Raw genomic sequence first — 12,517 nt, forward strand, 5'->3', positions numbered from 1 at the left:
GTTACTTAATCATTTTTATTTTTTTCATATCTAAATTAAATCAACATTTCTTTTTTTTAAAGTTCATAATGTTAACAAAAATAAACTAAAAAATAAAATGAAATTTTAATAAGAGTGCACACAAGATCAGTAATTGTTCCTAATTGATATAGGTTCAATTCGTTTTTTATACAACTCGATTACTTAAAAAAAAGCAGTTCAACTTATCCGATAAAACAGGATTTTTAAATTACTAAAAAAAGCAGTTCAACTTTATATCCATTAAAATAACAAAACAAAAAAAAACAAAACAAAAAACAGAATGAAAAATCTGAAATGTGTCCTGTAAAATTTACAATGTAACAAACTGCAATGAAAGGTTTAATACGTTCATTACATTTATCATAGATAATCATTATTATTTCTTTTCACTGACAACCAATACACCATACCAGGAATGTTTACGGTAATAGAGCGTCATTAAGAAATGAAAATATTAAAGTCGTTACCTCGAGCATAAAAAAAGATCAAGAACATCCTACACATACTTTGTACAATACATTTTTAAATGTTGTATTGTAAACAAATACAAATTTCAAAAAATAAATTTTCAATACTTGTACTACGCTTGAGCATACAAACATTCTATACTGTTATATGCTAATATTTAACAAAATGACTATTTCAATAATCTTAATGCAGAAATGCAAAATTAAATCTGCATAGATAAACTGCATCACATGGCACACCTAATAAAGATTTTCCAGTAAAATTCATTTGGGTTAAAGAAAAAAATTCCCGACTTCATCGTTACGTTATATAAAAAGAATACCACCCAGTAGTGTTGTCATTGCTCATTAGACAAAGAAGACATTCAAACTTTTTATAAATACCACTGCATGAAAATGTACACCCGTAACTAAAGCTCTCTGGCTGTCAATACGTATGTCAATTTCAGTCATTACACATACAAGCAATCAAAAACATGAAATACAGAACGAGCAAAAGTAAAATTACAAGAAACGTGGATGGGCAGTAACGTCTGTGAAAACTCCACTTCTTTGACTAGCCATTGGTTATACAACCCCTCCTTGGTTTGTGATGTATTGTTGAATCCATGCAGAGATTTTTTCTAAATTATCCTCTAGGTCTTCTGGGGTGTTGCTGGGCAATTCGTGCACAATTTCAATTTTATATGAGTCTCTAGCTTCATCCAAGATGGTCTGGAATATTTCGCATTGGACGTTGTCTTCCAATTTCTTTCCTGTGTAGCCCCTGCAAATATAATCCCCAAATACATTGTATATATCAGTACTAAATACATGTATAATGCCCAAATACATTGTATATAACAGCACTAAATATAATCCCATATACATTGTATATATCAGCACTAAATATAATCCCATATACATTGTATATATCAGTACTAAATATAATCCTATATACATTGTATATAACAGCACTAAATATAATACATTGTATATAACAGCACTAAATATAATCCCATATACATTGTATATATCAGTACTAAATATAATCCTATATACATTGTATATATCAGCACTAAATATAATCCTATATACATTGTATATAACAGCACTAAATATAATCCCATATACATTGTATATATCAGCACTAAAAGACACTCATCCTTTGACATTATAAATATACAATGTAATACAGTATTGCATAATATGTTCAGTGTTCACAATATACAAAGTCCGGACATCACCACATGTATCATAAAACACAAACTTTTCCACCGTCCATCCTCCAGGTTCTTACCTATTCTCCAGTCTTTCATACAGCACTGTATTATCTGTTCTGAGAACAAACACAATATCAAACCATCTTTCAGGAAAGAATTCACATCCATGGTAATCCACAATATTTCCCCCTGCAGACATTACTTCCTCTAGTTCGTCTATTACCTACAGGAAGAGAGGCAGGAATCAGCTATCCACTAGTGTCAATCAAACAATCTGAAGGATGTTAATCATGATAGAAGGTACGGATGTTAATCATGGTGGAAGTTACAGGTGTTAATCATGATAAAAGTTATGTTCAGTTTGTGAGTAAAATGTTCGGAGTTTACACATCGATAAATTCTTCAAATAGAATGTTTAATTTATGTGTAAACTCCGGACATTTTACTCACAAACTTAACTTTGCACTTTTATTCAGTTTGTGAGTAAAATGTCCGGAGTTTACACATCGATAAATTCTTCAAAAAAAATGTTTAATCCTATAATATTTTCCACATTGATGCTTTAGAAAATTAACCAGTCCCATCGGACTGACTAGAACAAATGTCAGTCAGTCCGCCATACTTTTAACCAGTCACAGACTGACGGGCATATGTTAATTTCGAGCTCTGTATTGAAGTCTTTATTAGAGGGCGAAGCCCTCTCATGGCCCAAAGGGCCGTGAGAGTGGAGCTCTCCCTATAGGTAACACGTATATACATGTTTAAAAGGAAAATATAGGAAAATAATGAAAAATTATACCAAACCTATGGAACTTGAAAATTTTAGTACTAATGGCGTCCATTCGAATATCAGCGTGTGGACATGTATTCTCCATTTTGAATCTCGACTACCCTAGTTCACGTTGTTCTGAGATGTTACATAAAATTCGTAAAAGCATGTAAATCTTATTTTCTAAATCATATAAAATCACTCCCTGATTAACGCCATGTTTGTTGTTGTTGTTCAAACGCTATGTTTGTAAATTTGCTAAATAACGACGCTGATTATGACGTCACAATGTACTGTTTACATCAATTGTGTTATATTTCCCGCGTTCAATATATAAGCGGATCAAATATCCAAAATTAGGATGCTTTGATACAGTTCCGTCCTTGTGCTAACTTCGGGTTGTTTTTGTTCTGTTTTGGATATTGATACTAATGCCAAAATTTGTTTGCTTCGCCCTCAAACACGGTCACGCCGTAAAACATATTATTTGTCTATCTATTCCTATATATGAAAAGGCAGCATACAGGAGATTAGAACCCACAGTGGAGACACAGAAAATCCCATTTTTAACTATTGTGTCAATAACCAAGTTTTATATGTTTACATGCCATGCATCCCTTATCTACTACATGTATCACTTACTCTGTCTTCATCCAGAATCGGACACTGATACTGGTCATCCCATCCTTCATATAACTGACCCTCCTTTGCAATCTCCCCTATATTGACATATTTCAGGTTTGTTTTCTGACCAAGTTCTGCTGCTAATGTGGACTTTCCTGTGCCAGGTGTTCCTACAAAAGAATTTATTACACTACCATAACAATGATAATGTACATGAAACCAGTTACAATTTTCTTTTAAAGTTATCATCATATCATAAGATATCACTATATGAGCAAATGTAACAGCATTTTACAGATACCTGTTATCAAAATATTTGGACCATGTGGTCTCTTTGCCAATGCCATTTTCTCATAACCGGTAGTAGAATTGTTACTCTAAATGCCAAATGATGCAAGTTCCGAAGCGAACAAAAGTACCAAACGACATCCCTGTATAAAATCTAAATTGAACATAAACATGTCATATTAGCACATAGACAGATAAGGTCTATGAAATGTCGATATATGGAGATCAACAGTCAACAAGTGTGACATATATCTAAGCGAATAAATTTAGTACAACTTGGCGTTTTTCAAGTTTTCGAATTTCCTCGAAATACATTGATATGGAGAGCTGAGAAACCCACCGAGTTCACCTTAAAAGTAAATGATGCACTGAAACAGTAAGAAGAGTTATCAAATTCAAGAAAGCAATGATCATAGAATAGAATATGATTTATTTCCAAATTAGGGCCCTCTCGGGCATACAGCATACATGATTGTTAACATTTCAATGTGCAATGTTTATTTTTAAAAAAATGATGATAAAAAGAAAAGAACGAAACAAGAGCAAAATATGCACTATTAGTATGAGCAATGTTCATACATGAAACATTTTGAACATGATAATACTTATTTGTATTACATGTAAGTACCACCGTATATCCTAATGCAAAACAGTCAGAAATACCCAAATAAAAAATAAAATAAAAAAATATTTACATGTACATAACAACACCACATGTAATAATAGTAAAGGTAGTATAAGTACATATGATTAATACTCCACTGTAATGCAAAAGATACCACGGGACGGTAGGAGTGTGTATTGCTCAAGATTTTCCAATACGATACGATACAATATTTTCTGATGCGATATCCGATATATTGGATTTACAATGTAATTAAGCATTTTCTGAAGTAAAATATCAAAATGAAAAAAAATGAAATGGTTTAATATCTTTTATTTCATAACAAAATGTCACAATGTAAAATCGGGGATTAAAGTCTGAGGAATCTCCGATGTGTCACAATGTAAAAGCGGGTATTAATGAAAGTCTGAGGAATCTCCAATGTCACAATGTAAAAGCGAGGATTAAAGTCTGAGGAATCTCCAATGTCACATGCAATGTAAAAGCGGGTATTAAAGTCTGAGGAATCGTGTTCCTGTTAGAAGCCATTTTTAAATTATGAACTTCGATCCCGACTATTAAAAGGGCTGTTTTTAAACCCGATATTATATCGTATCGTCGAAACACCATATCGTATATCACTGGACAGACGTATACCGGTACATTTCGATATATCGATATATTGATTCACCCCTACGGGACGGTGCATTGGTACTAGGTCAACATGTCATGTTTATAATGGGTGCAGATGTGCAAATATGGTTTCATATGGTTCACACATAATATACAGTAATACTAGTAGTATGAGCTTAGACAATGTACATAACATGAGACATTACTTGATGTAATATATTTATTTATTTATTTATATTTATTCAACAATCAAGGGCCCTCAGGGGGCATATACAAATTAACAATTAAACATTATAACTACATGATACAATTTACACATGTGTACCATATACACGTTAAGGGTTTCTACATTGACATAGGTATTGAATTCTCATCACAATACTGATTGGAAATGTACTGTACAATAAGTGTGCTATATGGGAAGTAAAGTAAAACAATATTATAAAATGTTGTCACAAGCACAGAGGGTACCAAGGGACGGTGCCTGAGCCAAGTCTATCAGACTGGCAGTCTTGTACCCTAAGTGTTTAAGACAGCCTATTTATAGTATACACAAAAATAAATACATGATACCACAATATGTACACATGCATACCATATACAGATGTTATATATTCAAGGCAGCTTACTTGAGTATTGTATACAATTAAATAGAACTACACAATACGATATACAGATGTATACCATTTCTACATTGATGTTGGTCTTGAGTTGGCTTATAGTACTGATTGAAAATGCGATGTGCAACAAGGATGTTACATGGGTAGGAAAATAAAACAATATTATAAAATGTTGTCACGAATACATGGGGTACCAAGGGACAGTGCCTTTGCCAAGTCAATCAGTCTGGCAATCTTGTACCCCAAGTATTCGAGACAGCTAGCTTATTTATAGATGTGTTTATTTGAAAGCGACAAGGAGTAAATTATACATACAAGTATAGTTATACAACCCTTAGTATTCTATATCCTATGTAAGTACCACCATGTATCCTAATGCAAAACAGTCAGAAATGCATACAGGAAGAAAATATAACAATATATGCTATGACACATAATAATAGTAAAAGGCACGTAGTACAAGTACATATGATTGACTGTAATGCAAAAGATACCACGGGACGGTGCATTGGTACTGAGTCAACATGTTATGTTTACAGTGGGTGCATAATTATGTATAAACATATTGGTTTGAACTTTCACATGCTTCATTTTATATTGCTTCTTTAATCAAATCGCAAAGGGCTACAAGTACATCAGTATTTTCACAATTGAGTAACCATATTAATCTATTCATGTTGTCAAGACTGGAAAAATGTTCACATTGTTGTTTTATAATTTTATACATGTTCTTCCTGAGTGAGTTATAAGTTGAACATTCAAAAATTAGATGAATTTCATCACCAATTTTACAAGAAGAACACTTTGTACAAAATCTTAAATGTCTAGGGATTCCTGAATAACGACCTTGTTCTACTGGTAAATTGTGCGCTGATGTACGTAATCTTGCGAGTGCTTTACGTTGTACAGGTGGTAAGAGTGTTAAGTAATTTTCAAAAACAAAATTAGTTTTAAATTTAACATAAGTTTCAAGTTTTCCATATTGTAAATATGATTGTTTCTAATTCCAACAATTCCAAATAACTTTTGTACGACACCATACCATGACTGCGATTTTAATGATTCAAGTACCTTAATGATACTGCTCCGTGGTTTCTTAAAAATTTATTGTCAATTCAGTGGATAAATTCATGCTCTTTTTCAGTTTATATTCATGATTTTTAATGGAAATGAAGAGACAGAATATTATTTGCATTACTGGAAAGAAAAAGATACAAATTATTGCATTGTCAAACAAACAGCTATCAGAAGAGACCGAGTCTCATCAATATATATATGGACAACATAAACCGTGGTGTTTACACAAGCACCTGAACTATGGATATTACTACCCCCCTCCCCTCCCTTTTTCATGATAATCTTTCTTTGGTGGCAATAATTTATCTGAAATGTGTGAATTCCCTGTCTATCTCATCCCTCTTTCGATTCATGTAATCGTTTCACGCTTTTTGTAAGCTTTAGAGATTGGCCTTCTACCGGTATAATAAAATACACAAGGTATGAAACAAAAATTTGTAAACAAACAGGGTCCCCGTTTCGGGGCACATTTTCCAAGTAATTGCAGTGTTACCTAAGGAATTTTGGTGAGTGGCAGGTCAGGGAGATGCCATACTACAAGTCTCTTCAACTCAAAACCCATCTCATCTCTTTTATTTGACATATTTCATATTTCTGGGTGTTTATAGTAGAATGATATTAAGACATTTATTTTCTAATATACCTATCAAACAGTAATTTGAATTATGCCCCTTTGTGGGGTCATCCAACGGTAAATATTGGTGAAGCCAAGTTTTCTATCTTTACACTACCAAATGTAAGTTGAGATTACAACTTTGAATTATAAAGAGCTCTTAAATCATTATTAAGTTTTCATACATTATAAGTTCTTATGGGTTGTCCCTGACTCCCACCCTGGGACATTATTGTAGCTGACCGCAATTGATGAAAAAATAGCTAATGTTAAACCTACACATCAGATTACAATTACAAAGGCCAACACAGGGAAATAAGATTTTTTACTACAAGATGCTGGACAAGGGACATAACTTGTGGCAAAATGTTGATACACATAATTGATTTAGAGTTTGAATGGGTAAAGAGAGAATTTTCTATGTGATGCAAAAACGAAAGCCAAATGAGATAAACATACTATGAGTAAACATACTATCAATTAACTCATGATAGTAAAAAAGAAAAAAGCCTTTGAACAAATTGTAAAAGGAAGGGGCTACATCTGTGTTGGGATCAAGATGGGATTACAACTGGGGATTTTAATTTTACATAGCAATATACACCAAAAAAAAAAAAATCAGTAGATATTATCTTTTCAAGAACCACCAGTGTACAATTTGTCAAATTGATTTGTGCTTAGTATACTTGTGCAGTGTACATACAAGTTTGTAGGTTTTATGTAGAATTATGTGGGATTTTTTTTTTATTCTTTCCTATACCACAAAAACACAGTATGTCATATTGATATGCAAGCATCCTAATGTAGTGTAGATTCAAATTTGTTTACACCATGACTTCTTGAGTCAGGGTATAGCTACAATAGGGACTTAAAATATAATTAAGTGTGAGCAAGGCTACCCAGGTGAGCAGTGTGGCCTCTTGTTTGTTGTGTGATATTTATATACGTGACCATCAAGGACAATGGGCTTCATTCTGTATTATTATAATTATAATTATAATAATCATTATATTATCAATCAATAAGGAAAAATGTTCGAAGTCTAAGCTTATAAATATACCTGTATTTATACCAGGTAGTTATGTTTTAATTCAGTTGTAATTATTGGAATATATCATAACATCTAGGGTATCATTATAGAAATAAATCTGTGATGATTAGATCCATTAGTAGTCTTCTTTTACTGGTAGAGACTGGTTAGCCAGGAGAGTGGTGATGGGCACTGACCAGACACAGCTGGACACTGCTGTCCTGGAGAGGAGACTTTCAGAACAGTTCCTGGCTACTGACCTGAGGTGGAGCTTATTCGTAGCAGCGTTGTACAGTTACAGATTTGACACAGTTCTCAAACCTTTCCCTTCCCAGTTCTTGAAGGAAAATGGGGAAAAAGATATGAAAAAGCTGGTAATTGATTGGTGACACATGTTGTGTAATCTGTAAGCTGTTAATTGATTTGTTACACATGTTGTGTAATCTGTAAGCTGGTAATTGATTTGTTACACATGTTGTGTAATCTGTAAGCTGGTAATGGATTTGTGATGTGTGTTGTGTAATCTGTAAGCTGGTAATTGATTTGTTACACATGTTGTGTAATCTGTAAGCTGGTAATTGATTTGTTACACATGTTGTGTAATCTGTAAGTTGGTAATTGATTTGTTACACATGTTGTGTAATCTGTAAGCTGTTAATTGATTTGTTACACATGTTGTGTAATCTGTAAGCTGGTAATTGATTTGTTACACATGTTGTGTAATCTGTAAGCTGGTAATTGATTGGTGACACATGTTGTGTAATCTGTTAGCTGGTAATTGATTGGTGTCGCATGTTGTGTAATCTGTAAGCTGGTAATGGATTGGTGTCGCATGTTGTGTAATCTGTTAGCTGGTAATTGATTGGTGTCGCATGTTGTGTAATCTGTAAGCTGGTAATTGATTTGTTACACATGTTGTGTAATCTGTAAGCTGGTAATGGATTGGTGTCGCATGTCGTGTAATCTGTAAGCTGGTGTTGTGTAATCTGTTAGCTGGTAATTGATTGGTGACACATGTCGTGTAATCTGTTAGCTGGTAATTGATTGGTGACGCATGTTGTGTAATCTGTTAGCTGGTAATTGATTGGTGACACATGTTGTGTAATCTGTAAGCTGTTAATTGATTTGTTACACATGTTGTGTAATCTGTTAGCTGGTAATGGATTGGTGACACATGTCGTGTAATCTGTAAGCTGGTAATGGATTGGTGTCACATGTTGTGTAATCTGTTAGCTGTTAATTGATTTGTTACACATGTTGTGTAATCTGTAAGCTGGTAATGGATTGGTGTTGCATGTCGTGTAATCTGTTAGCTGGTAATTGATTGGTGTCGCATGTTGTGTATTGTTGTGTAATCTGTAACTATGTCAGTTTATATTGCTGCTTCTCCTATTTTAAACATATTCAATGTCCCACATGTGGAACTGAGGCAATTCCTCATGGCTGTTGAGGCAACCTACTTGTAATTTGTTCTGACACACTTTTTAGGGAACCTACATTGTAATTTGTCATGGCACACTTTTATGACATGCCTTTGTGACAATCTACATGGAATTTATCATGACACACTTTTATGGCATGCTGTTTAGGGAACTTACATTTGTTAATGACACTTTTGTGGGAACCTACAAATGATTGTTTTGGCATGTTTTTATGGGAACCTACATGTAATTTGCTTCATTAATTGCTACAGTTTCAATTAAACACAATTCAAATTTTGTGATAATGGTACGCAGATAAGAAGATGTGGATTTTTATTGTTTTGGACATGTTTGTGATTGATATACTGTGAGTGTTGTGTGGTGATGTTGTATGACAATTCAGGTCCAAACTCAAGTTTGGTCTTGTATTTGATCAATATCGTAAATAATTATATCATGTCCATATTTAAAACTAAACTTTGCTGGACTAATAAAACACAAGAATTGAGGTCTGTCCATTATCCGGATAGTGAAGTTGATACAAGTATAATCGATTCTCACCTCAGTTACCCGTGTTCAATCCTTGTTTTTAGCATTGGTTGTCTGTGAGAGGGTATGGTGGTCACCTGGACATGTGGTTGTTTGTGAGAGGGTATGGTGGTCACTTGGACATGTGGTTGTCAATGAGAGGGTATGGTGGTCACTTGGGACATGTGGTTGTTTGTGAGAGGGTATGGTGGTCACTTGGACATGTGGTTGTTTGTGAGAGGTTATGGTGATGACTTGGACTTATGATTTTGTGTGGACTCTCTGGTTTCTTTGCACACTATTGACCCCCACTTTTGTAAAACCACACTTAGGCCTCCTCTCTACCTGTCATGGACTATCTTGTTTACTGTTTAAGCTGAGGAAAGATTTATTTTTATAATTTCAGGAGAGGACAGTTGACAAGGTACCAAAATTGAGCGAGTTGAAATCTTGCAGCATTGAGATACAGGGTTTATTGTCATGGGTCACAGACGTGAAGAATTTCTCCATCATAATGACGGAGTTATCAAAGGTATATTCATTTAAAGCAGAAGGACTTTAAGAATTTCTAAAAATAAGTTAGTCTTCCTCATTATATCCGCTTAAAAAGGGATGACTCACTTCTGTGTTTTTATGTAAGGAAATGTGTTCTGAATGAAGAGAATCAATGACAAATTGTTATCGCCTTTTTAAATCATATCCCTGCAACAATGCTGGAAGGGTGGTTACTGCAATCAGGTTGTCTGCCTGTCTACAGGTAAATGAGGATGATCCCTTACGATTATGTAGTCAGTGGGTCAAAGGTCAAGTGAACTGAACAATGATAGAAAATAGTGATTGAGGTAATAAAACAGTGGTCAGTTTCAAATTTCTTACAGGTGAAAAAGAGCAAATTGCAAGGCCATAGTTGCCTCAAAATTCCATAAGTTTTTGCTCATTGTGTAAGCTAGAACTGTTAGTACCGGTACTGAGTTACAGTCTCACACTGATTGTTAGTACTCTGCCTTTAATTAGTACCTGTCTTCTGTATTCAACAGTTTGATGAAATCCAGGCTCTAACAAAGGACAGTGGAGTTTCTGCAGTGAGGCCAAACTTTGTCTTTGAGTTGACCTACTCACAGGCCGCAGATGCTAAATTTCAGGATGTCAGGAATGGTAGAGATCTCTTTTATGCCTATCATGGAAGTCGACTGGAAAATTTTCATTCTATACTGCATCATGGATTAGCATCACATTTGAATAAGGTAAAAAGAAAATCGTGTTCTCTCAGACTTCAGTTGGTCATATATAAGAGCAATCAAAACAATTTTGTAAACTTGCACAGTGAATTTTTAAGTATGATGCTTGATCAGCACTCTTTTATAAATACGAATTATACTGATAATAAACAGTTTAAAATTATTACATTCAAAACATTTTAATGTTGTATATGCTGCAATTCAGGGCTCAAATTTACCCAGCAGATATCAAAGATGCACTAGACAATTCTACTCTTTACATATAAAGATAAGAACTTATTGATTGCACAATACGATATTGCCGATGTTTTTCACCCATTGATAGAATTATGCCTCTGTAGGATCACAGTGTAATATAGTTTATATAACTAATTGTGCAATCCTGTATAAATAAAGGATATTATTTATTATTTGTAGGTGGGTGTGTTTGGAGAGGGGACTTATCTCTCCAGTGAGCTCTCGGTGTCCCTGCACTACAGCCCCATGGGGAGGAGCTGGGAGAGAAGCAGTCTCGGGGACAAATTAAGCTGTGTGGCGGTCTGTGAGATGATTGATGACCCATCTGTAAAATGTCAGGTCAAGGACAGTAAGTACTGAAAGGTCAAGGTCAGTTAAAAGTAACAGCATGCATTGCTCTCTCAGAAGTTGAAACTGATTTAAATGTATTATATATCGAAGAGAAGAAATTATGAGTTTATTCATGAGGTGTGTGTATAAAATAAATGTGTTTTTTAGGATGTAAGCTTTAATGTGTCATTTTACTGGAACATTTCAGACTCGGAGAGAAATGCATTGTGAGTCTTTGCACATAGAGAGTTATGACCCTTTCCGTAAGATGTTTTTCTGATTGTGTTTGTAGATAACAACAGATCTCGTGCAGGAGATAGCATGGCAGGAAAAGTGCCAGACAAATACTACATTGTACAGAATAATGATGTGATCCGAGTCAAATATCTCCTGGTCTACTGCCAAAAATCAGTCTCCCAAAGGTACACAATGTCTACACAGTCGGAAGAGGATTTACTCATTTTGAAATATTTTCATGCCTATGCAATTCTGTCGCATGATGAATAGCAGATAATATTACAAAGAACAATCAATATTGACATATATCCAATGTGTTTGCCTTTGATATCTTAACAAATTGTAATGACAGCCATTTTCTCATGAATGCACTGCAGTTTGAACAATGCATGCATGAATCTTGATAAATATAGTACGTCTATTTTAATGACTGGGAATTCCGATAGAAAAGAAAGTAGAATGTAAATACCTGTATAAGAAATAAATTTAATTTTTGAAAATACATGAGGGTATGAACTGCACCGCTTCACACCGGCCTACTTTTCATGAAGGGATAACACACTACTAGAAGTATGCGG

At 34.2% G+C, this 12,517-nt stretch overlaps 2 protein-coding genes across 3 annotated transcripts in view; one reads left to right on the top strand and one right to left on the bottom strand.

Annotated features, from left to right (window-relative positions):
- LOC125649104 (adenylate kinase isoenzyme 6-like) lies at positions 1–5,610 on the bottom strand. Of its 2 annotated transcripts, XM_056166715.1 has the most exons (5): positions 5,544–5,610; positions 3,385–3,525; positions 3,102–3,253; positions 1,768–1,913; positions 1–1,254 (listed from the first exon to the last, which is right to left on the bottom strand). In XM_056166715.1, the coding sequence occupies exons 2-5, from the start codon at positions 3,428–3,430 to the stop codon at positions 1,056–1,058; spliced, it is 543 nt and encodes a 180-aa protein (XP_056022690.1). In that variant the 5' UTR covers positions 3,431–3,525; positions 5,544–5,610; the 3' UTR covers positions 1–1,055. The 2 variants fall into 2 exon arrangements, with proteins under 2 accessions (XP_056022690.1, XP_048732288.1); XM_048876331.2 differs by lacking the exon at positions 5,544–5,610 and having other exon boundaries at positions 3,385–3,573.
- Positions 3,651–12,517, top strand: part of LOC125649103 (protein mono-ADP-ribosyltransferase PARP16-like) — an 11,761-nt gene continuing 2,894 nt past the window's right edge. Inside the window, exons 1-6 of the mRNA XM_048876329.2 lie at positions 3,651–3,747; positions 8,109–8,322; positions 10,304–10,429; positions 10,935–11,141; positions 11,553–11,721; positions 11,995–12,124. Of these exons, the coding sequence (XP_048732286.1) occupies positions 8,134–8,322; positions 10,304–10,429; positions 10,935–11,141; positions 11,553–11,721; positions 11,995–12,124 (821 nt within the window). The 5' untranslated portion in view covers positions 3,651–3,747; positions 8,109–8,133. The remainder of the gene's footprint in view (positions 3,748–8,108; positions 8,323–10,303; positions 10,430–10,934; positions 11,142–11,552; positions 11,722–11,994; positions 12,125–12,517) is intronic.

The sequence above is a fragment of the Ostrea edulis genome, chromosome 5 (assembly GCF_947568905.1).
Source record: "Ostrea edulis chromosome 5, xbOstEdul1.1, whole genome shotgun sequence".
Classification (NCBI taxonomy): Eukaryota; Metazoa; Mollusca; class Bivalvia; order Ostreida; family Ostreidae; genus Ostrea; species Ostrea edulis.

Excerpts from the sequence above, each read along its gene's own strand:
- LOC125649104 (XM_056166715.1), bottom strand. The coding sequence starts at position 3,430 with ATGGCATTGGCAAAGAGACCACATGGTCCAAATATTTTGATAACAG. Across the intron at positions 1,914-3,101 it reads CGATTCTGGATGAAGACAGA|GTAATAGACGAACTAGAGGA; the intron begins GTAAGTGATACA and ends CTCTTCCTGTAG. Across the intron at positions 1,255-1,767 it reads TATGAAAGACTGGAGAATAG|GGGCTACACAGGAAAGAAAT; the intron begins GTAAGAACCTGG and ends TTATATTTGCAG.